This window comes from Colias eurytheme, chromosome 4 (assembly GCF_061535395.1).
Source record: "Colias eurytheme isolate Ceu_HAF_F1 chromosome 4, ilColEury1 Martin Lab GWU primary, whole genome shotgun sequence".
Lineage (NCBI taxonomy): Eukaryota > Metazoa > Arthropoda > Insecta > Lepidoptera > Pieridae > Colias > Colias eurytheme.
In genome coordinates, this window is record NC_142983.1 from 8,797,918 (window position 1) to 8,824,040 (window position 26,123).

At 32.0% G+C, this 26,123-nt stretch overlaps 1 protein-coding gene across 1 annotated transcript in view; it reads right to left on the reverse strand.

Moving 5' to 3' along the window:
- Positions 1-1,039: 1,039 nt before the first annotated feature.
- LOC149909128 (zwei Ig domain protein zig-8-like) overlaps positions 1,040-26,123 on the reverse strand; it is a 30,601-nt gene continuing 5,517 nt past the window's right edge. The window contains exons 2-7 of the mRNA XM_090101370.1: positions 20,285-20,379; positions 18,519-18,727; positions 8,823-9,033; positions 7,381-7,508; positions 4,651-4,819; positions 1,040-1,269 (exon numbers count right to left, since the gene is read on the reverse strand). Coding sequence (XP_089957496.1) covers positions 1,145-1,269; positions 4,651-4,819; positions 7,381-7,508; positions 8,823-9,033; positions 18,519-18,727; positions 20,285-20,342 — 900 coding nt within the window. The 5' untranslated portion in view covers positions 20,343-20,379 and the 3' untranslated portion in view covers positions 1,040-1,144. The remainder of the gene's footprint in view (positions 1,270-4,650; positions 4,820-7,380; positions 7,509-8,822; positions 9,034-18,518; positions 18,728-20,284; positions 20,380-26,123) is intronic.

Below are 26,123 nucleotides of genomic sequence, written 5' to 3' on the forward strand. Positions count from 1 at the left end.
TGATTCAGCTTTTTGTTAAATTAGAATTATAATATAATATCCATTTTTCTTGGGAATTAACCCTAGGCCATAGAGTGTAGAAATAAGCTTCATAATATTATTATTTGTATTAAACAATTTAAAACCATATTTTAAAGTCGGTCAATATATGCATAAATAAACGACAACCAGTCCTAATAAACGTGTTCTCATTTCCCTGTTATTTAATCCCGCGTCTATTTTATTCAGCATTCATTTGAAATGTATATATTTGTGCTTATACTAATAATCTGTGTACTGCACGGGATAGTTATTATTTGGATTTACGCTTCGTGAGACTAAATAGGTCATAGAGATGAAGGAAATTGTGTTTTATTTGCATTTTCTTGCATATGATAATATCACTATTTCTAGGAATGAAGCAAAGATGAAAATAAAAGCTCATAAAAAAAACTTATCATTTATTGAAATCAACTTTGAGTTTGAAAACAATGTTATGTCTATACTATAGATATACTACATAGATTTACTAGAACAGTGGAGTCGAATATAAACAAAATTTACCCTGACACATAGGATATAAATCCATGCATTGGCACAGATGCTTACAATTTCGATGTTTTACATCACACAATATTTTTTTGATAATTATCATGGCTATTATATTCAGTTCCTTTGCGTATTTTTAATTCTTATTAGTTAAGGAACATTCAAATGGGCAATTAAGATGATGATAATTATTGAAAAGTATATTGATTTGAACTATGCTTTCAAAATAATGGTGAAATGTATTTTAAAAACTAACTCTAACGTCAGTGGTTTTTAATAGATACATTGTTTGTTAAAGGACAATTAATTATATTATTAGAGTAGGTAGCTAATGAAACGAAAACATTAAAAATAAACAAAAAATAGGTATAAACTTTACGTAGCAATTATAAAAATGAAGCAAACAATTTAATGGAAAGGTTCTGAACATAATAGCCGAGCATATAAAATAAATATAAACAGGGTCTTTAAATAATTTTTACAATCGTATAATTATTATTATTATATACTATCTTTACATCTTTTAATAATTTATAAATGGAATTTGTTACATTTATAGAATAGTATTTATCGTAAAATTCATTCAAACACAACGAATATACACAATTTTAAAAGTTCATTTATTGATCACATCTGTAAAAAGGTTACTTAAATGTACCGCACATATTAAACTTAAAATCGATGGAAATCCACGGCTTCTTGTCCAATGAGCACCTCCTTGCATGGCCGCTGGACTTTCACCTAGAAATAAAACATTAATTTTAGGGCCGATTTTTCAATGTTTGGATAAAACTTATCCGTCCAATAAAGTATTACACGATAATATTAAAATGTCACGTAAACTGTCAAATACGGGCAATTAGAATACGTTTTTAAAATGGTAGTTTTATACATTATTCGACGAATAAGTTTTATTCAAGCATTGAAAAATCGGCCCCTAGTATAAGATAAATCCTTAGACTCTACAAATTTACAAAATATATGAGTTCCTCATCAACATCTAGCACCTTAAACAGTTTGCAATAAACAGGTATCTTAATATCATGTAGATTCCTAAAAATGTCATATGGCCGTTTACGGGACCTCTGTTTGGTTAATTTTAACCAACCAATATTAAATCTTATTACTTAAGGTTTACGTAAAACGGTATACAGAAATAGAATATAAAAAATAAGATCAACGTTCCTTCCTTAATTATGATTTAGAATTATGATAAAAAGCTAGTATCAATTTTGAAATGATTACAAATAAAATACAGGGTAAAAATAACTTTGTTATCGTTACGTTTTCACTTGAACGAAAGAACAATGGAATTAAAATTATGTTATCTAAATCGACCCATTCATTAGGTTTTATAAATATGAAAATAGTGATAAAAATGTTAAAAATCACCTCACTGAAACTTTAATCACGTTTATAAATAAGTTTATTATCATAGTAATATTTTACTTTTATGAATAGCAGTCACGGAACACTTATAAAGTTAAATATTCCATACAAAATGAAACCTTAATGGAAATAAATGGGCCCTGAAGTTTTATGTTCCGAAAAAATAACGCATTAGCCTGCATCAACAATTGTGTTAAATTCGAAACAGTTTTAAAAATGCAAATCAAATATAAAATATGAAACAATAAATTGCTTTACGCTGTATTGAATTTATGATAGGTACCGTTTGCAAAAAAATCACGTTTTACCATTTAACTTTTATTCATATCACGGATTGTAGAAATATGTTATGCTTACGCGTTTGAAACGATTCGAATAGAATTTAAGTCCTTCGGAATGCTCTTTCAAATCAAATAAACTAAGTTGGGAACTGCAAATTGAGTGAACTACGCGCTTTAGTTGAATTTACGTGGCGGAGTTTTAGCACATATTGAGATGAAATTTATTGCTTTATGCATCAGCATTGGCATACATTTTGTATGACGACGTAATTCAATTTAACTGTATCATGAATGCTGACGTTAATTATTATTATTGTTCCTGGGGATAACTCTAAGCTTATTTTACAAGATTAATATCATTTTAAAATTGCAGACGTGGATTATTTTTCAATAAATATTATACAATATCAGTGTTTTTCTTTGCATGCAGTAAAACATTAAAGGGGACTAGAGTGGTACACATAATATGAGAAACCAACATTTATTGGCGCAGAAATTTTACGAAGACCATTCATCGACGGCCAATCATAAAGAGTTGTATTTTATCCAATTTCACGTATCATTGGCCATCTGGCAGAAATTGTTCTTATCTTGGCAAATGTTTTGGCCCATCCGCTGTATTTGCTTGACCGCGCACAATTAAATTTTCACCTTTGTGTTTTATGGTTACTTAAGCAGAAACAATTTAGTATTAGCCAAGTTGCCTTTGTGAAAGAGTTTTTGAACTCGAGGAGAATTTTCTTTATTTTTATGACTACTGCCTCTATCTATACATAATATAATAAATCTGTAGAAGGGTCAATTCTGTACATTGAAAATATTGAAAAAATAAATAGCAGGGGGTGTTACTGGATCGATACCAAACCCAAATATGTGATTAAAAAATTTTTTGTCTGTCTGTCTGTCTGTCTGTATGTGAAGACATCACGTGAAAACTAACGGTTCGATTTCGATGAAACTTGGTATAATTATACCTTATTATCCTGGGCGTAAAATAGAATACTTTTTATCCTGGAAAAATATGTAGAAAAAAGATTAATCTTAATTTTTCAGTTTTATCCATAGACGTTGTTCTGTAGAACCGCGAACACACGTTGCGTATTATTGTAGGCCTAGCCGTATTTGGGTCCAATAGATATTTATAAGATGTCATTGTCAGAGTTAATCAAAATGGAGACCATCCACGCGAAGACCGACATCCGCGCGGACGGAGTCGCGGGCGGAAGCTAGTTATATTATATTTTTGTTAAGATAATGTATAATATTTAAAAAAAACATGTTAAAGTTGTGAGGGAACATAATTCAAATCTTCTCGTCTCATAATTTGGGCTTTGCTTTTATTTATCCTGTACGAAGTAGATTAAGTAAAAATGTATGAGAGTTGCTTTATCAATTAAAAAAAATATTAAGTTATTATTACCTACTAAGATATCAATAAAATACGAAAATGAGATTTTGAGACTTTTACCACATTACTAAAGTGTACAATATCAACAAATAACAAACAATAAATAACCAAATCCATATTTTCAGGTCTATAATTCCTGTAATAAAATATCAAAAAGCCTATCCAAAGATATGCAATACCAAGGGGCTTGTCAACAGCAGTTCAAAGAGATTGGAACGACGTAAAGCATAGCCAAGGGAATTGCAAAATATATACGGTAACGGGTCCATTGTAGTCTAGAGCTTTGTGGTATAATAATAGCGAGATATATGGAGAAATGACAGCCATATTTCTATGACTGATTAGCAGTTCTATCATTTATCTGAGTTTTTCTCTTGTTAGGAACTACAGAATAATGAGTACAGCTAAATGTTATTAGATTTTTGAATTAACCATATAAGTAGCTTTTATCGGTTTGTAAAACATGAAAATGAATACTTTGCACGAGATTTCTTGCACGTAACGTTATTGTAGGCCAGTAAAGTTATGTTCAAGTACCGTTTATGTTCATTAATAATGGATAAACACACGTACATGATTAGAAATATTTCTATTACGTTTAAATTTTATTCGATTCTTTTTATAACTCTATAATATAATACATAATTAATAAGGAAATAGGACTAACAGCATGTGAATAGAAGCAATGAAACTGAAAGACTCATAAAATATATTTTTTTCACTAAGTTTACACATATTTACTACTTTATTTTTTTCATTGTACAACCAAACAAGTTGAGTGGTAAATCAGTCACAGACACTCTCATAAAAAAACATGCCATTTTTTTCGCACTACGACTCATCAGCCAGTCACATACTCTCTCAATAAAAATAAAAACGTAATTTTTTTTCTTTTCAATTCATACTACATCTCACCAGCCAGTCACATACTCTCTCATTAAAAAAAAACTTATTATTTTTCTCTTTTTCACTGTCCACTCACCAGCCAGCACCGTACACTATCACTGAAAAAAAAATCATAAATAGAACCACAATAGAACTGACCAGTGAGCACGTGCACGCGCACAGCGGCGGGCTGCGCGTTGTCGGGCACGCACCGGTACGCGCCCGCGTCCGCCGCGCGCGCCGCCTGCACGAGCAGCCGGCTGCTGCTGTGCACGCCCTTCTCCGTCACCAGCGAGATGCCCCCGCGGGTCGAGTCGAAGTTTATCGTCTGTTGGTTGGTTGCTAGCTTCAGTTTTTTAAGTGGGGAATTTTTTTGTTTCTATTTGAGGTGGAGGATAAGAAGAGACGTGTACCGTACCACTCTTCTTAGCAAGTATCATTACAAATTGGCGAAAATTGTTCTTGATAGGATTATAGAAGAAGGAAGTGCTTGAGGTTAAACGTACAATGTTTATGGAAGCAATCAGATTCCTTATAACAAACTATAAAATAAAGGAAGGAAGACTCTAGACTAGAAGAAAATTATAAGCCTGAGTTGTGCGGAAAACATGACTGAAAATGTAATGGTATTTATTATAAACTGTAGCCCATAATGAAATTAAATTTCAATTACGGACAAAACATTATAAGTTCATTATTACGTTGATTTATTATCTTATCATCAATATCTAAGTGCTTGAGGAAGTTGACAACAAAAAACCAATATCAAATCAAAAACGAAACAATGAAATTAGGTAATGAACATTATTTTTACGTACCGAATCTAATAACAGTCATATTGGAAAATGGAACAACAAGCAATAATACAATTTTCGATGAGAAATACGTTCCAGCCATGAACAATATTTTTATAATAGCATTCTGCAAGTTGTCAAGTGGAAACGAAATAAGAAAGTTTTATATGACCACTCCATACGCAATAAACCCGCATCGAATGATATATAGATTTTGCTCAACTTTTATTTTTCAGGGAGTGAGTTATACGATTTCGGAAAATTACCGTTTAAAAATTGTGCTATTTCCTTGAACGCTTTTCCAATACTGCAGTATTATTCTATGGTCAACTTTATTTTCTAAAAATGTGTGAACATTTTGAACATTAAAGGTTTGTTACTCCAATACTCATAAAGATTTGCACACCTCATGTATTTAAACCTATTTATTCCAGTCACGATGTGAGCAGCGAATCGCTTATCGATACGAATCCTCTAAGAGATATTTTCTTTTAAATAAATTACAAAGCAGAAGAGCACTCTTCGAGGTGCATTTCTAGATTGGCTCGAGAATACTTAACCAGGATCCCGGGGGTGATTGTGAATGTATGAGTCGGATTTCGCAGACTAATAATTGGGACTTTGCATATATCAATTTCATTCTGGAGTTCAAAGTTACCTTGAATATTTGCACAGATGTTTGGCAAAGTTTGTTGATTACCTACTGTTAGAACTGGGTTAGTGTGGGAAACGCAAGCTTTGTTATTTTTGGACATTTCCCAGATATTAACGTAATGGATGTTTGTATTATAGTTTCAATTAGTTACAAAATGAGAACTATTAATAGTTTACGGTTTAATGTGAAAAATACCGTTCTATTTTTCGAGAAATGTATTATAAACAATCCTAAGATACTGACAGCTTTATTGCACAGATAGTGAATAAATAGCAATGTTGGCTAGAATAAATTTGTTTGTGGCTTGTAGATTGCTTCGTCAAGTAAATAAATAGTGGAATGCAGTGGCAAATGAGTTTTAAAACTATCCAGGAGCGCTTGCAACTGTTATATATCTACGAACTTAGCTCATTAGGCTTTTCATCAACCTAGTCTAATCTTTGTTAATTATTTTTAATAGTTTTTTCTTTAAACGAGATTAATAACAAATTAAATATAATCGTATGATTAATATTATAAAACAAAATATGAAGCATTCATTCTCAGATCAAAGGGAAATAATTTTAAATTTAAGTTTGAATGAACTGATTCCAATAATTTGTAGGAAGGCTGTATTTCGAATAATGATTATTTAATAGCATTGAAATATACTGTAAAGGGCAAGCTAAAGGATTTAAAATAAAATATTTCCCAGGATACCCTTAAACTTTAAGCTCTACCTTTAAGCTCATAAAATAATTTAAATTATATTAGACGGGATTTAAATCCCAAAACATCTATATCTGTATGATATCTATACAAACGGTAAAGATAATAATATATTTTTTACTTAGCAAAAAGTAGAGCACGACTTACATTGCTTTTTTAAAAGTTTGGAATTTAGGTCAAAGGAGGATAAAGCTTTTTTTTTCGAGTTAAAATGAAAAATGACCGACAAATTCTGAAATAAGGTATTCTTTTTGCGGAATGTTGTATTTGTATATTATTTTTACTTATTTTTTTTTAATCATTGTTCTTTTTGCGCTCTAGGTTTAAATACGGATTTTAATATGCATAGAGCGTAAAGAAGTTTTCGCTATTACTAAATATTTTTCTTCATTTTTTTTTCAGTCCACTACTTCCCGCTTTTCCATTTATTATATTCAGACATATTGTCGGGTTCTTGTAACCTTATCAAGAACTAAAATATACTCTGCGTTAAGTGTAGGTACGTACATTAAATTACTACATATTTCATGTTGATATTTATTTAGGTACGTTTATTATCCGTTCATATTAGTAGTTTCACTCTGCATGATATTATGCTCACTAATTTAAGGATTACATGCGCAAATGTTACTTAGTCAATGGTTAAGTCTATTTATGTCAATTTCAATTTGTGAACCAAATATAAAAGAAAAAAAATACATATACATATTTTATTTTGAAAGGAAACCATACCTTTCCTCTATGACTCCAGTTGATGGCCCCTGGTGGTTCTGGCGTGTGTCTGACTATACAAGTGAGGTTAATTGTTGATCCCGCGTAGATAAATAGGTCAGGACCACCCATGATTTCAGTTTCTGGTTCTGAAACAAAATTCTGTTTACTATTCGGTATAAACTATCTAGTACAGACTATTTGGTGTATATTTTCTATAGACCCTTCGGTATGGATTCACCAAATAATATAAATAGTAGTCAAATTTTTAAGGCAAGTGTCAATTTGTAATCATTATTTAGTGGCCTTTATTATTAATAAATACCTATTAAATAATATTTAAGTAAACATCAATGAATTGGTACTTTTTTGGTAATATTTTAAGTCGCCTATACGGATGTAAAAAATATTTATTAATAAGATTAATAAATATTTGTTGAATTATAAAAACTAATTGAATTCTAATAATTATTCTCGGACGTAGTTTTAATAATATTATTATATAACCACCGCACTGTTTGAATAATATATAAAATTACTTGAATAAAAAAGTGTGAAGGAAATGAATGCTAGGTTTTTCACGAAAAATATGGGACATTTTAGGGAAATGTTGAAGAAAAGCGTTGGAAAATAAACGATGAATAATAGATTGTATATATGTTGACTCGACAATTTTCCTTATGAATGAACGTGTAAATTTACATTCAAAGCAGGATTAGCTGTTGGCAGTTTATGAGATAAATAGCTTGTTTGTGTGTCTGCGGAAGGGAACAAATATTCATATGAGATGTTTAACTTTTCATGCCTTTGCAGCTTTTCATTGCTTTAAGCCTTTTTCTACAAAGTTGTTCACCGCAAGGACTTATATGCGCTTTGTTATTACTGACGTGTATTTAGAAACTAATAACGTACATCGTACAAAACAGCTTCATAAAATTATGTTAGAAAATTATTAGAGAAAATTTACTGCAGAGCGCTGAACGATAGTAAAAAGCAGTGAAAGGAATTTTAATAATAATCAGAAACTTTATTGAACATTAAAAATGTTTGTTCACGATAGTGAAACGTTTATTCATTTTAGACCTACAAAAGAAGTATGATCTATTATGCTATTGACATACTGCGAATGTCATAAACAAAGCTTTTATTGCACAATTGTATGCTTTGTGGAAAACAACTAAAGCATAAAAAAAACTCAGTTTATAATACCATATATATTATTTTATAGAACATTAGTTAGTAAACGCTTGTGCCACGTCTATTTGCTAGACTGGTTAAAGTGGCACGCTGACCGCAGGCTGAACATCGGTGCTGACAGCTGAAATGTATGTGAACTTCTATGAAGCGTTTTAGAATGGCACGCAAGTAATAGCGCGTGGGGTGTTAAACATAGCCCGTAGTTGGAGCCCATAGCCCACATTTCTGCCTTTCATATTATTATGTTCAGAGCGAGTGGCACTCACCTACAATGTTGAGGTACACAGCGTGGCCAATAGGCGGCGTGGTGGAGATCTGACACTCGTACTGGCCCGAGTCGCGCCGCTGCGGACTGCGGATGCGCAGCGCCCACTCCTCGGAGCGCGGCTTGTGCTGCGCCTCGAACCGCTGGTCCGACGTGTACGTGTAGCGACCCACTGTCAGTAAGTGGATGTCGCGGTGACGTACCCATGATACCTTATTGAAAACAAACATTTTCTTTGTCAGAAATAATCTTCCAACTGGATAGGAATATTGGCAATGAATCAGCATAATATGCAGTTATTAAAAGACAAATTATTTATTGGTAATGGAGTTTATACATTTTCAGGGAAAACGCATCATTGTCCTGCTTGTATTGTTTCATCAATTGATAAAGCAATTAGTGAATTACAGAGAATTTCAGCTTTTAATAGCGGAACGTAAATTGCTCTCAGTTATTACCACAAAGCCGCCATTAACCGGACAGTTCGAAGATCGGCTATAATGGGGTGACAACTCCGGACTAAATGATCGAAGCGAGATCTCGGGTCAAAGGGTCACTAACTTAAATTACATCAGTAAGAACTTAACGATCTCCGTCTTAGAACGTTTAGATTGAGAAGGGTTTACTGCGGAGTTGTAAAGAGTTATGTATTTACAATATACTTTCCGAATTAACGATTGTTGTGCCGGCATTGAATTTACATTAGCAGTATAAATTATGAAAGCAGTTGAATGCTTTAACTGAAATAAACTTTTCAAAGTATTTGTTATTGTTTGTATAAGCAACCCTTATTTTCGAATAAAGTTTTAATAAACATAAAATGTCAAAAGTATAAACAAGAACATAATTTGTGTATTATTTTATACTTTAAACCTAACTGACGTGTAAAATGAATTTTGAAAATATACCTGTAAAATCAAAGGCATTTGCAGCATTAATATTGCGTACAAGCTAATACCGTTGTAATTCAATGACTAACACATAAGAGTCTCATTCAACGTCATGGAATAAATAGGTTAGAAATTTATAGTCGGTCTATCAATACTTATCGTCAAGAGATGCTCAATATCTGCACAATAGAGGCAATCTATCGTTACGGCTTATATCCCATCATAATATATTTGATACACTTTATAGCCTGTTAACATTACTGGCCAGAATGGAGCGGCGTGCAAAATTGATGGGTTCGATACTTGTGCTGGAGACTATACTAAAATTTTTATTTAAGTCGCACGTAGTTATTGCAGGATAAAAGTAATAAAGATGTCTAAGGGTATTGATTAAATAATTGCCCTTAAAATGTTCAATATGTTCTAGGTATTATGCTAAAATAAATTATAAAATTGTTTCTAATTATGACGTATAAATTACTATGGGAGAATTTTTGTAAAAAAAATATTAACAGTAAAAGTAGGCCTATTACATACATAAAAAAGACGAAAAATGTATAACAGTCACTCACCCAATAATATCTGTGGTGTTTGGTATATACCTCGTAAGTGCAAAAATGGCCATTTTTTGTTTTTTGGCCATCTATACTGATAAAAACGTCCTCTTTCGTTTGGTCTATGTCACATAAGCCTATTGATAGTAGAAATACCTTAAATAGGTTGTATCAAAACCCCTTAAGTACAAAAAAGAATATTTTTATTTGATACAAATATATTAATATAACTTAACATAGACTTGTAAAACGAATACTCAATTCAACGAACGGCAATTTACAACGTAAGAGCACTTAACATAATTAGACCAAACTTGAATAATTATTATCATCACTTAACTTAATTGTACCAAATCAAATAAAATTATTTGTGAACATAACAGGTCTTCTCCGGGTTCTCCCTTACTTAAATATAACGTTATTTGGCACATAATTTAAATCTTCAGACATTAGGTCTCAAGCCTATTATCTATAAAGAAACATGCATGTGAAGTGATGCAAGATCTCTTAGACTTAGTGTGTTCAGAAAGTCCAATCTTTAAATCGATTTAAAGATTGGTAAACGTTTAAAAAGCCAAATAACCATACCTACATGCACAAGGTTTGATTCTTTGTCTCTTCAAATTCATTCTTTCATGTCAGATTAGAATAGATTTAGAAAAATCGGAGCATAAGGCAACATTTCACTATGAAACTAAAAGATAAAAGCTGTTTGTTTACAGATTCCAAATTTAACTGCATCTGTAGCCTTTTATAAAAGAAACTTTGGACTTTTAATTTAAGAATCTGCAGAGTTACTACTAAACGAACATTCCATTATGTTATGTATGAAGGAATAGCTCAAAGAGGTGCGGATGAAATCGCATCATGCTTATTGCATTTTATTAACCGTTTGGCAGAAGAACTAGAGTAGCTTATTTTATATTCAGTGTTTTCCAGGTCAAAAACGGTATAATATCTTGCCTGTTAAGCAGATATTGAAAGATTCATTCAAAAAAGAAACAGCACCATCTCCGTTCCCCGAGATAAATGAAAATGACCAGCAATCGCCATGATGTAAAATTAATGAATGAATCTGACTTCTTTCCATTTTCGAAACTATTGACTACCTACTCATTTTATCAAAAGAAATACTGCAACAGACAAAACTACATTTGGTTAGAACTGTATTTTCTGGTTGATGTATGAAAAGTCTAATGACGTAGATTTTAAATACTCTTTGAGTGAAAATGAAGAGTTTCTGTATTTCTGGTTTAAGAGAACTGAGAAAAGATAGAATTCTCCGAAGTGGCTTTGCCATTGGCCTCTAATGAGCCTATCAATATCGATGCTCTGAAATTCAAAGATATCTTAGATCTCCTGCCAATAAGTGATCCAATTTATGATGATTATTTCAAATCATTGTCTCATGGTCCGACTAGAAACAATCTTATGACTTTCAGTGACAGTGATGACGACTATGAATGAATGTTGTAGTGGTACGTTTTACAAACAAATTTTATTTGACTTGATCCAGCTCGTAACTATTTGCAGGGTAAAGACATCTTCTCACAAGGAGAAGACATGAGCAGTAATCACCACGCTTGCTCACTTCTGGTTGGTGATTTCAGACCAAAATCCCGGTTGCCATCACGATGTTTTCCTGTTATTAGAAATAATGATGTTTTCTTGTTATAGAAGATGTATCTCTGGTTATTAGAGAATCTACTTATGCATCCGAAAAAGACACATTGGTACATGTCGGTTGATGGGATCGATCCCGCAGCATCTAGCACGGCAGGCAAGCGAACTACCGTGACTTCTGAACCACACACACACGCACACTACTTTTAGGATTTTACTTTGTAGAGAGAGTATCAGAGAATTGCATATTGCACGAAAATCACAATATTTCCTGGCTTTTTTATGAGTACTTATTTGTGGCAAATCACACTCCTATTCGTTTTTGTTTTTATATATGGTTAAATCTATTTGTATGGAAGACGTTTCCCCATAATATTTGTTTTTTAATGTCTGTTTATGTCTCCGTCGAAAAAAAAAAAAGAAAAATCCTTTCCATTAAGGTAAAAATAGGAATAAATACTAATTAAGAGTACAAATAAATATGCTCTAATCCACTTAAGTACACACGTTTTAGACATTTTCACATCATTTTCACATTTTTTCTTTTGGTACAAACATGTTAAGTAACAATTACTCTTGAACTAGAACATTTTTTTTATTTTTTTTGTAAGTGTTCAAAACTTGAACATAATAGACATTTAAATATCATAAATTTGTTTTACTCAAGTGTTTATTCCGATCTGTAGCAACAGGGTAGCAACCGTGAAAACTTTCAAACGCTCATACCCAAAAATCACCATTTTGCACTTAAGTGGTACGTACCAAATACCACAGAATTGTATACACGAAATCAAAAAAAATTATTCAATAAACAAAAATTGTTTTTAAACGACTCAGGTGCACCCCTAAACGCATGAACCGTGACCATTGTGTGATTTTCTTAAGTCGTGGACACATGAGGTCATAGTTAAATAAGTAAAAACTTAAGGGGCGTTATGGGAAATGAGCACAGTAACATCACATGCGATATCCACCTGTAATATAGCACTTTATATACTTATAAAGTTTATATCTGTGGTGTTTGGTATATACCTCGTAAGTGCAAAAATGGCCATTTTTTGTTTTTTGGCCATCTATACTGATAAAAACGTCCTCTTTCGTTTGGTCTATGTCACATAAGCCTATTGATAGTAGAAATACCTTAAATAGGTTGTATCAAAACCCCTTAAGTACAAAAAAGAATATTTTTATTTGATACAAATATATTAATATAACTTAACATAGACTTGTAAAACGAATACTCAATTCAACGAACGGCAATTTACAACGTAAGAGCACTTAACATAATTAGACCAAACTTGAATAATTATTATCATCACTTAACTTAATTGTACCAAATCAAATAAAATTATTTGTGAACATAACAGGTCTTCTCCGGGTTCTCCCTTACTTAAATATAACGTTATTTGGCACATAATTTAAATCTTCAGACATTAGGTCTCAAGCCTATTATCTATAAAGAAACATGCATGTGAAGTGATGCAAGATCTCTTAGACTTAGTGTGTTCAGAAAGTCCAATCTTTAAATCGATTTAAAGATTGGTAAACGTTTAAAAAGCCAAATAACCATACCTACATGCACAAGGTTTGATTCTTTGTCTCTTCAAATTCATTCTTTCATGTCAGATTAGAATAGATTTAGAAAAATCGGAGCATAAGGCAACATTTCACTATGAAACTAAAAGATAAAAGCTGTTTGTTTACAGATTCCAAATTTAACTGCATCTGTAGCCTTTTATAAAAGAAACTTTGGACTTTTAATTTAAGAATCTGCAGAGTTACTACTAAACGAACATTCCATTATGTTATGTATGAAGGAATAGCTCAAAGAGGTGCGGATGAAATCGCATCATGCTTATTGCATTTTATTAACCGTTTGGCAGAAGAACTAGAGTAGCTTATTTTATATTCAGTGTTTTCCAGGTCAAAAACGGTATAATATCTTGCCTGTTAAGCAGATATTGAAAGATTCATTCAAAAAAGAAACAGCACCATCTCCGTTCCCCGAGATAAATGAAAATGACCAGCAATCGCCATGATGTAAAATTAATGAATGAATCTGACTTCTTTCCATTTTCGAAACTATTGACTACCTACTCATTTTATCAAAAGAAATACTGCAACAGACAAAACTACATTTGGTTAGAACTGTATTTTCTGGTTGATGTATGAAAAGTCTAATGACGTAGATTTTAAATACTCTTTGAGTGAAAATGAAGAGTTTCTGTATTTCTGGTTTAAGAGAACTGAGAAAAGATAGAATTCTCCGAAGTGGCTTTGCCATTGGCCTCTAATGAGCCTATCAATATCGATGCTCTGAAATTCAAAGATATCTTAGATCTCCTGCCAATAAGTGATCCAATTTATGATGATTATTTCAAATCATTGTCTCATGGTCCGACTAGAAACAATCTTATGACTTTCAGTGACAGTGATGACGACTATGAATGAATGTTGTAGTGGTACGTTTTACAAACAAATTTTATTTGACTTGATCCAGCTCGTAACTATTTGCAGGGTAAAGACATCTTCTCACAAGGAGAAGACATGAGCAGTAATCACCACGCTTGCTCACTTCTGGTTGGTGATTTCAGACCAAAATCCCGGTTGCCATCACGATGTTTTCCTGTTATTAGAAATAATGATGTTTTCTTGTTATAGAAGATGTATCTCTGGTTATTAGAGAATCTACTTATGCATCCGAAAAAGACACATTGGTACATGTCGGTTGATGGGATCGATCCCGCAGCATCTAGCACGGCAGGCAAGCGAACTACCGTGACTTCTGAACCACACACACACGCACACTACTTTTAGGATTTTACTTTGTAGAGAGAGTATCAGAGAATTGCATATTGCACGAAAATCACAATATTTCCTGGCTTTTTTATGAGTACTTATTTGTGGCAAATCACACTCCTATTCGTTTTTGTTTTTATATATGGTTAAATCTATTTGTATGGAAGACGTTTCCCCATAATATTTGTTTTTTAATGTCTGTTTATGTCTCCGTCGAAAAAAAAAAAAGAAAAATCCTTTCCATTAAGGTAAAAATAGGAATAAATACTAATTAAGAGTACAAATAAATATGCTCTAATCCACTTAAGTACACACGTTTTAGACATTTTCACATCATTTTCACATTTTTTCTTTTGGTACAAACATGTTAAGTAACAATTACTCTTGAACTAGAACATTTTTTTTATTTTTTTTGTAAGTGTTCAAAACTTGAACATAATAGACATTTAAATATCATAAATTTGTTTTACTCAAGTGTTTATTCCGATCTGTAGCAACAGGGTAGCAACCGTGAAAACTTTCAAACGCTCATACCCAAAAATCACCATTTTGCACTTAAGTGGTACGTACCAAATACCACAGATATTTTTCAATTTAAATTAATCGTCCCTATACTTTATATCCATATCTTAACTAAAAGCACGGAATCACCCAAAAATTAATTTAGTATTCCATGTTTCATTTCCCATTGTATGTACAATGTACATTGTACGTTGCTCGTCATACCATAAATAATTCCTTGAAAGGCTCACAAATCGAGATTCTGTATCGTGATTCGGGATTTTGTATTATGAATGCTTATTTCGTATTTATTCATACGAACAAGCACAGTTGAGATTTATCTCTAATACTTGTTTACTATTTATGTAATTAGGTATAAGTAAGTATAAATTTAGATTCATTTGTGTAAATGTGTACACGTGTGACACAATTAAAGCCAAATACCGTCTGCTGTATTTTTAATGTAGAGGGTGTGCCTTTTTGTTTAACAGAAGTCTACAATTTCATGGACAGAGCGTAATATGGAGTTTCTATATGGTTATTGGTTAATCTATTTTTTACATTACTAATAATAATATTTCTTTTTACTTCATTTGCTCTTCCATATTTCTCAACCAGTCAGTTGTAAAAATCATTCAAAATAACTTGTCATATTTCATTAAACCAGTCAATATCCCGAATCACGGCAAGCGGATTACCCGGCCACATTGAATTAGCTTCACACTTCGGGTACACTCGAATGCTACGTGCCAGCTAATGGCTCAAAGAGATCGGAGACGTGAGAGATTAAATCATCTACCCAGAGACACTGGCTTTAGCCGTTTCCCCGTATAATGCTAAGATTTTTCGAAACATGATTATCCTACCGAATTTGGAATGACATGGATTTAATTTGTTTTCCTTTTGACAAGAAAGTAAATCGAGAATACTTTTAAATCGTACGAATAACGATATATGGATAGATACGAAGAATGCAAAAATCTAGACTAGAGAAAAAACTACATTCAATTTTAGACTGATCGATAGTTTAGTATTGTAAGTAAAATAATTTAGTATTGCAAATATTGCGCTTGCTGTTTATTAAATACTAATTATCGGTTTGAATTTGCATATTGCAATTATATTTACACATTGCATAAATAATATTGCGTGAAAGTATGTATAATGAATATACCACAGACTTTAAACTCATAAGAAAGTTATATTTAAAAGAACTTTTACTAAATTACATAAATTACACCAACTTAAGGCTAAGAACATAATTTATCCTTTAATATTTTCAAAGAGCTTTAAACTCCGACAAAATAAAGTAAATGTTACGAAAAGCTTCTAGAAAAAGCTTAAAAATACGATTAAAGTTACCGAGGGCTGCAACTGAATGATAAAGTGGTTGCCAGGTCTGCAAAACGTAAGCAACAATTTTTTGTCTTAATTGAAACTAATGGATCTTCGCCAGTGAAGATGCTAAGAGAGTTTTTTATTAGTGCTAAATCATTAGTACTGGTAAGAAGATAATGTTATTAGTACCTACTAATTGTTCTAATTTGTATAAATAATACGTTCATAGCCTGGTTCAGAACTTCTGGATATCTTATCGGTAAGATAAATGACAAGTAACTGTATGAAAATAATGGTAAAATGTGTAGTGTTAAATAGGCTATCAATGACTACCAGCAAGTCACGCGACTGGAAAATTAAAATAAATTAATTTTATCGTTATTTTTCTCTCCGTAATACACGGGTACCACCAGAAGGAAGATACCCGGTCCTTTGGAAGGCTTACGTAGGGACACAGGTCCCACACCCAGAGGCCCTTTATAGAATTTTAATGTGTTGTGGGACACCATCACCATCACCACTATTTACGTCATTATTATTTAATAACATTTACATTTTAATGTTACTCAGAAAAAATATATTGTGTTCAGCTTTAACATTTCAATCGTGTAACATAGTTTCATGCTTAACTTCTCATGTGTGTATACCGGATGGATACTCGTGTTATGTGAGAATACGATGTAGGCAAAGAGATGGAGATTATAAAATTAAATATTCTGTGTTTCACATTTTACTTTTATTTCGGGATTTTTTGAGAAGAGTATATTTTTATGATCAATTTATCTATTGTGTCCACAATGAATAATGCAAAAAGTATCCACTTATGCCTACTAATTCCTGATTTTGTTAATAAACACATATCAAAAAATATACTTATTTTTTTTCTTTTAAAGATGAGATCGACAATAACATTTACCTAATAAGAATCCCCATTTGAAGTGAGCATTAAATTTTCATTTTCTCTGAAGTGTGGAAAGAAAAATAATATATCATGTAGAGCATTTCCTAAGTCTATGAACAAAATGATATTTAATACTGATAACATAGTATGATATCCGAGCTTGTTAAATCAAACACGTTTATGTTTGTTGGATTTTATAAGGTCTCTCACAAATAAGAAGTTTACCTGCGTGAAATGAGATATTAGAGAAATAATATCCTGTTCATAATTCCATATCGAGTGTTATCTTTAATTTTCTTATATAAATACCTACTTATAAATGTTTTCCTTGACAAAACAATAAGTAAGGTATGGCATTTTAAAAGAATATAATAAGTATTTGTAGGTACCTAGTTAATAGGTTATATTTCTAAATTTATTTGTATCTGTATCTTCAAAGGCAATAAATCTACAATATCGTCTAATTCGACAACACGAACAATTGTAGCGAGTTTTCTTAAAACCTTCCGCTCGAACAGAGAACTACATAACAATGAAAATTTAGATAAGGCGGAGTCATTGCCAAATTCCAAGCTTTCATTGCCAAGTAACAGAGAATGTATCCCTGCCGACATCTCTGATTACTTTGTACGTGAATAACAACATATTGGCTTATAAATTTGGCCTGAAAATGCTGGAAATCCAACTTCTGGTGTATTTAGTCTTTATTATTTGATCTAATGAAAGTTGCTATCATCTTCATCACTATGTTTCACTTTTATAATCATTGACACTAAACATATAGTACGTTTTCATTCACTAGTTAGTCGTATTATAGGTCTTTCTTATTAGGTATTTACAGTTCATTAAAGTTAGGTGTACATTCATCATACTTAAGTTTAATAACAACCTTCTATTTTTCATTCTACATATTAATATTTACAACACATTTGATCACCACATAACACATTTTAATTTAAATTAATGTTTAACTTCAAACAAAAATTAAGAAAACCACAGAAACTCATTTCGACGCCAAAAATTAAAAATGTTCACGTAAAACAGCAGGGGTCGCTACACACGAGGCTAATTAATTTAATGTTAATACTTACGGTGCGATTCTGTAAATTTTTCACTTTGCACAGGAGCGTGACTGGGTGACCAACTAAGCCGGTCACGTTATCTGGGGTGCTTGGGTCAAAGTACGGGGAACCGGGGGTGTGTGGCCAGTCTTCTAGGAACTCCGTCCGGAACCTTCTAGAAGATTCGGACACGGAGTTTTGCTCCCGCGATCTATTGCTACTGCTATCTTGACGGCATACTGCAAGAAAGAGCTTTATTGCGAAAAATATTGTGGAAGTTCATGCTTAGGCTTATGAAAGAGTAAAAATTATGTCTATTACAACTTGGTCTACCTTTAACTAGCCGTATACGTTTCATATATGTATGATATTTAGATCATAATGTAACCAAAGAGGACTGAGTTTGTTACAAACAGTAATAACTAGTTAATAGGTACTTCAACTCCTTCTAGAATTTTCCAATTACTTTATTGAAACCAATGATTAAACCACTTATAAATATTTAATTCAATGAGAACCGCATTACTGCCGAATTCCTTCCGTTTATTGACCTTTATAAATTAAAGATCCGTTCTATTATATTAATCGTTTGAATGAGATTAAAATAATTTCGATTAAAAGATCTGCGAAGAAATTGCGTGTAAAATGGCCGGGGGACGTAATCCCTCTTGACAGTTGAAGCTTGATTGAGTGTTAAATTTTAAATCTACTTTTAACGTGATATTTAACAGGTTTTGTGATGAATTTGGTGGCAAATTCGCAGCTGTGTTCTTTGTACCTCGTTAAATAGACACAGATTATGACATTAGAATGATGAATGATACACGGTATCTATCTATATTTATAACATCTTAAAATATATTGTTTGAAGGTTTATGACTGTACTAATATTTCCTAGAGCTGTGTTTCATACAGATAGCCATTTTCCTCTGGGTCCAATTTAGCGACCAACTGTAGAACATGTTCATGTGTGATGTAGCTGTCTCTAAGGAGCCAGTGTCATTGCTTAGTAATTAGGTACATAGCTACCAAAATAGAATTTAATTGAAATGAATAAAAGTTCGTATACAAATAACATCATGTATTAGTGATTATGACTATGAAGAAAGGAGACTAATTATTATTTGGTAGCTCCTAAAGTCAACATTATTTGATATTATGTAGAACTGATATTAAAACAGCAGCTGTTAAAACTTATAATTTTATGATTTGTTCTTAAGTTATAGGTAGGTATATTAATGCTAAATATATAATTTTATGAATTGAATTTAGTAATGCAGTAAAACCGAACCGCAGCCTTTGGGATTTGACGCACATTCGGCTTCTGACCGCATTGTACCTAAATAAATAATGAACACAGGATTGACGTATCTAAGCTTAAAAAGTCGAGCTATAAATAGCTTATTTCTTATTTATTATTTTTTCTACAATGAACATGAATGATTGAACACATATTCACGCGACACAGGCAAGCGAACAATCACATTTAATATTTACAAATTCAAGAATTTATAATTATATTGTTTGATAATCTATACAAACCATATCTTATAAAATCAATTTAACATACTTCATTCGTATTCAAGTATTCGTTGTTATTTATCTTACGATGAACGAACGATACCAAATGTTTTTGTTATTCTCGACATATAAATTGTCTGTAACATATTGTCTAAAATAAAACCTTATACAATTTTTAGTATAAAAATAAACCTCTCCTTCAACTCAAGCATGAAACATCGAACGTGAAATATGACATAAATTGCCGTGCATAATATTGTACAGCAAGAACTTACCGATTATGCATGAAAGAAACTGCACAGTGAAAAGGCATGCCGCGGTCGTGCGCGCCATCCCTCCGCCTACAAGCCCCAGAGAGGGGTCATTATGCCTGCAAACAAAGCTTGCGTTAATAACCTCTTAAAAACATCTGCCTGATGCTCGCTAAAGGAAACTTTGCACCTACAACTTTTATATGTGATGAATGAAGTTAGATGTGGGCTCCCTTTTTCATATCATCCGTATTAAAATATTTTCAAGCTGCTTGCGAAAGTTGTTTGTAAAATAAGCGGCTGTTAATAACCTTTTAAAACATCTGCACCTTGTTAAAGTACGGAAAGTTTCAAGGTAGAACTTTGACTTTTGATGTTGTGACAGTAAAGATTGGCTGAGTAATCTTTTGTTGTGTGTACATATTATTATGTTTTATGTTTAAGGGCATCAATATTAACTAGCATAAAAAGAAATCTTAGTCCAAGTTAATTAGGAAAGTTGCTAAAACAATACAGACCCAATTCTATCTAAAATGGCAAAAAAATACCAACTATTTGTTTCTAAAATCTGTTTAAAAAGTTTCAGCTAGTACCTAGTTAGGTAGTATAAATACATAAACCGTCCAAATGGCAGAACGGAATTCATTTACGTGTTTCCTTATCAAAGTATCGGTAAACTGCCACAGCCGTACTTTAAAATAAAATTAAACTTACTTGTTCGGCTGAACAGTAATTTCTACTTTACCCCGGCTTCCCCATTGTTTTGGTTCCGAACCGTTCACAATGGCTCACGAACTTCCCCTTAAACTTTTAAAGCAGTCATCTTGTTGTTCCACTTAACAGTTTCCACTTTAGGGTAAAAGTGGGATAGATGCCCTACTTTTTGAAATAGCCTCATAATTTAAAAAACATGAATCTTATACGAACACTTTGTATGAATATAGCTAGGTTAATTATCTGTTTTGAATTACTATATATATTTTTAATCCTATCATTTATAGATAATGTGTAATAAATATTTTTGTAGAACACCTTTTTTGAGGATAGATGCCTACCTAGTTGGATAGTTGCCCCACCATGAAAATACTAAGGAGGATAGATGCCTGCAGAGTGGGATAGATGCCTGACATACTCTATAAACGCGAAATCTAATAAAATTAATATGATAAACCAGCAAATGTCAAGTTCACATAGTTGTTCTGTTGTCCAAGAATATACTTGCGCTCGCACTCCTTCTTTTCTTTTGTATTTTCGTGGCGTGGTTCTCCTACAATCAGTATAAGGGCAGATCATTAATAAGTAAGTAAACATAACAAAAAAAAGCAAATTAAACGAGTAAAATCGGTTAACATAGAGAAAACCTCTGACGCAATCAGGTAAAAATATAAACAGTACCTGTGATTATCGATACTAACATGTACATATGTATTGAGGGATAGATGCCCTTAGAGGCCCCTAAGGGCATCTATCCCTCGAAAAAAATGGGGCAACTATCCTTTTTGATAAGGATAGCTGCCCCAGTAGTTTTTTTATTAAATAAAAACAAAAGAGCCACTATTTTCACTTAGATTTGTACTTAATGAACCAGTGTATAGACATAATAAGAAATATAGTGAAATTTATTAATACTTATAAAGTTATGCAAAGGCAAATATCAACCTTTTTAAATTTTAACGTGTTCGTGAAGTTCGCCGCCGATATTATAACACGCACTAGCGAAACACGTCTTCACCAAACAACAGCTCATGCGTACACGAGGTGCGGGGTGATAGGAGCTCCTATTTAAATCATTTATTCGTAGTCAGGACTCTGGGAAGTGAGGTTTTTTGAAAATGGGGCATCTATCCTAGTGCGGCATCTATCCCATTTTTACCCTAAAGACTGTAGTGAGTATTTTTGCTTCATAGCGTTTTAAACTGTTAAGATTCAGATTTTTTATAGCGCCTATTTAAATTCTAAAGAAGCTTCCATACTCGCATTGTACATACTGTGTAACATTCCATAACATTAAACTAATGCTTATAAAAATTAAGTTCATAATTAACATTCTAATTCATTTTGTAGATAAATTTAACGTAAATACAATCATTTAATTCGTTCAAAGTTAATTTTATCTGAAACATAATTGATTTGTCACTTTGTAAAGCTTCGATATCGTAAACCTATTATCTTTTAAACCTCAACAATTGATAAATTATACGTGGAAAAAAATTATTTCCAACACTTAATCAACGATTGACAAATTGTCGCTTACTTGTATTAATTATTTCAACATTTTGTCATTACAATCAAAATGTATGGTTATTTATTAGCTGTCAGCTGTATTTATAAATGAAATAATTTCTGCGTGAACGTGTGATGGATAGTTCTGACTATCAATCATACCTGCGGTCCTTTCATCCTTGTGATAAAAATATCTTCACTAATTAATAGCAGTATTTTGTTCCTGTCATATTCAGTTATCAGCAGACCTATGACGATGTATCACGTTTCACACAAGTTTCGAGGAGATGTTATATTGCTTTTGTTAGACAGGAATATGTTGCTTTGTTTTTAATTACAAATTTACGTTAGGTATATAATAATGCCGCATGCAAGGCCATGTTATGATGTATATGAACGATTTAGGTTTTTAAATTATCTCGTAATTCATACGTTGTTGCAACACACTACACTACACCAAAAACAAGAGCGTATAAAACTTCGTAAGTCTCAGAAATACCTATTACGATGTAGAACTAACTATCTTATTAAAGTAAGCTCAAAAGACGTATAATAACCACTATAAAATCTTGTTCTAAGAAACTTAGATATAAAAAGTGTAATAATGTGTACTTCAGTTAAAATAACACGACTGAATTAAACCGAGTTTAAATGCAGTTAGTGTCAGAGATTCCCTTTGAACTAGCGGCAGTGAACTAAAACTTTATAATAGCGTAGCGGGTTAAAGCTTAACTATATTTGATTTTCTTAATATGTGTTGGTTGAAATATAATTCAATTGAGAGCCGCTATTTCAAGCATTAATTGATAGAAAATGTAATTTTGTTGATAAAATATTCAAAGAATGGCTAATATCGATCACAGATTTAGGTAATCAGTGATATCAAAATCAGATTAATATGTAACTCAATATAAATTAATACAAAGTATACAGATTCCAACTGTGAGAGCTAAAAAATGTAAATTCTTTCAATAAGATATTATATATTTACAATAAAAAGAAAATAATAGTCATCGTGGAATCAACTACTTACGCCTAATTTTTAGCAAGTGTTTTCGAGTTTTCAGAAGAAAGTAGTTGTTAGATTAAACGTGACGAACAAAGCCCGGCTAAAATATAGCTGCTTGTAAACCCTAATTAATCTAAGACCCACAATCACTAAACAAATACCACAAAGCCTAAAAGCGGTTAGACCCTAAACAGAAACATTTATACGATTTCTTTTACTTGTGACAAGATAAAAATATAGGTAGGTAATGTAACTTACAGAAATAAATTACTAAAGTGTTATCGTTACATAACGTCCATTTATTTATAAATTCTTTATGTATTCTGGCGCTATTAGGAATACAAAAATAACAAACGATATGAAACTTAAGATATGCAATGTTAATGAAAAATAAGCTTCCAATAATATTTCAAATTTCAAATTTTCACAGTTTGAGCTATAATAGGCATACCTACTCTATCGTGTTGATAAATATTCAAAAGAAATAATATTTTGCCAATATCGTATTATTAGATTGATTCACCGATAGATATTAATTGGCTATCCCAAAAGGTCCAATCCCGAGCGACGCTGTTAATCAAAGCTATCTCCTGAATTTAGGGAAAATTCTGTTGTAAGAATCAAATAATTAACAGTTCCAATCAATAAAAAATATTGATAAAGTTACGAATGATAACTATATACATTATACATACATATATACATCATCACCGTCATAATGTAATGTATACTTTGTCAAATCCAAACATACAGGTATAGAGACAAGAACTGTAAGTAAAATAGCCAAAAATTTCACTCTAATAATATTATATTTAAAAGGTAAGCGATGTAAGGCGATGAAACCCTTAGTAAAACGTCGGTTCGATGGCAATCAATCATCCTTCGATAGACTTCAAGTAGCACTCCGAACACATTATGTATACCCTCCATGTTGAATTTTACCGACAAAAACATTATTTAATAAGAATTATGAATTCATTACGTTAATTAATTTTGAAAATTAGGTGTTTACGTTAAATTACTAATGATTAAGTGGTGAATTTAGTGGTTGTTGTAATTCATTATTGTGTTTTAATTATTTTATTCTATTCTAGCAAAATAAGATGTTATCAATTATGTATTAGTCTTATTATGGTGTGCTCGTTTTAACATATACCTAATACCTATTACACATTTGTTAAAATTGATATAGGTACTTAACATTAAGTACTTCAATACGAAAATGTACAGATACAAAATATGAAAATTTATTAATTTTTCGTAACAATATGTTAAACATTATTATTTAACAAGATTAGCTTTATCATACATTATCTACATTATAATAAAAATCAAAGGCCATGTGTCATGGCACTAAAATGTTATAAAAGAAGAGGCGTGATAAAATCAGCCCTGTATCGATTCGTTTTACGAGCTCCAGTATATCGGGTGTTACAACCACGTTATTATTTATGGGGTCATCATTTTCTTGTAGTTTTCGATGCCAAAATGTAATGATGGACGCCCCTGCGGTTGCTACAACAAAAACGTTTTTCTCTTGTTTATTAACATCATAAATATGCACCCCTCGTACCAGATTATTAATATCATGCTCTTGAAAATGAAGACAATAATCATCTAATATGTATAGCTACTTTTAATCAACACATTTTAATCATCCTTAGGACATTACTCTGTTAAGCAGAAAATTCCGTAAAGAGGCGTCTTGAATGAATTCAAGAGTGACTTATTTAACTTTACAATTTACACAGCTTAGACCGCATGATAAAATAGAAGATAAAACTTGGTGCATTCACATTTCGTAATTGAGAACTGCTTTATTCTCAGCAATGGGACATAAAAAGGCTTTGGTACTAAGACTACACGAAAATATATGGGTCTCTTACAAATTTAAGAAATCCTGCAGTTTTTCAACAAGCATTAACTGCAAAAGTATTCGCAAAGTCGGCTTGCGTCCGCATAAAATATCGCCCAATTGACTGAATTTATACGAGCTATTTATCGGATATCCGCATGTTAAACTATACGGTTGCTTGTAGACCGTTTGTCTATCAAATGTTAAATTAATGCTGGATCGGTTATAGAATGTACCTATATGCATAGTCTTAGTTTAGACTACTTATAAATACTATACTATCCCACAATTTATTTATTTATTTCGAAGTGTCTAGTCGTCCGCTAAACGGATGAATAAAATAAATTAGTCGTCCGATTACCGGATGAATAAAATAATTTAATCGTCCGATAACATCTATTTATCTATATAGTTAGGTTATCGGGGTTTCTTTAGAGAACTGCCGCACGTATTATAGGTTTTTTGTGGGGGGAGGAGGGCACACGTAGGTATTTGATTTTTTTTTTGCGCGTCGACGGAGCCCCGCTTCGCTTACCGGATTACCGGATGAATAAAATAATTTAATCGTCCGATTACCGGATGAATAAAATAATTTAATCGTCCGATTATTCGGATTACTAGATAACCTTTTAACACTAAAGCTTGGACTAAAGCAAAGGGGGCGCAGGACTTTTGATGGAGTTGGTGTCATTTTAACACCTATTTATTATTGTTTTATCGTAAAGATAACGCTAATATAAGCATGTTTTATAGGAACAACTTTTCTCTAAAATCAA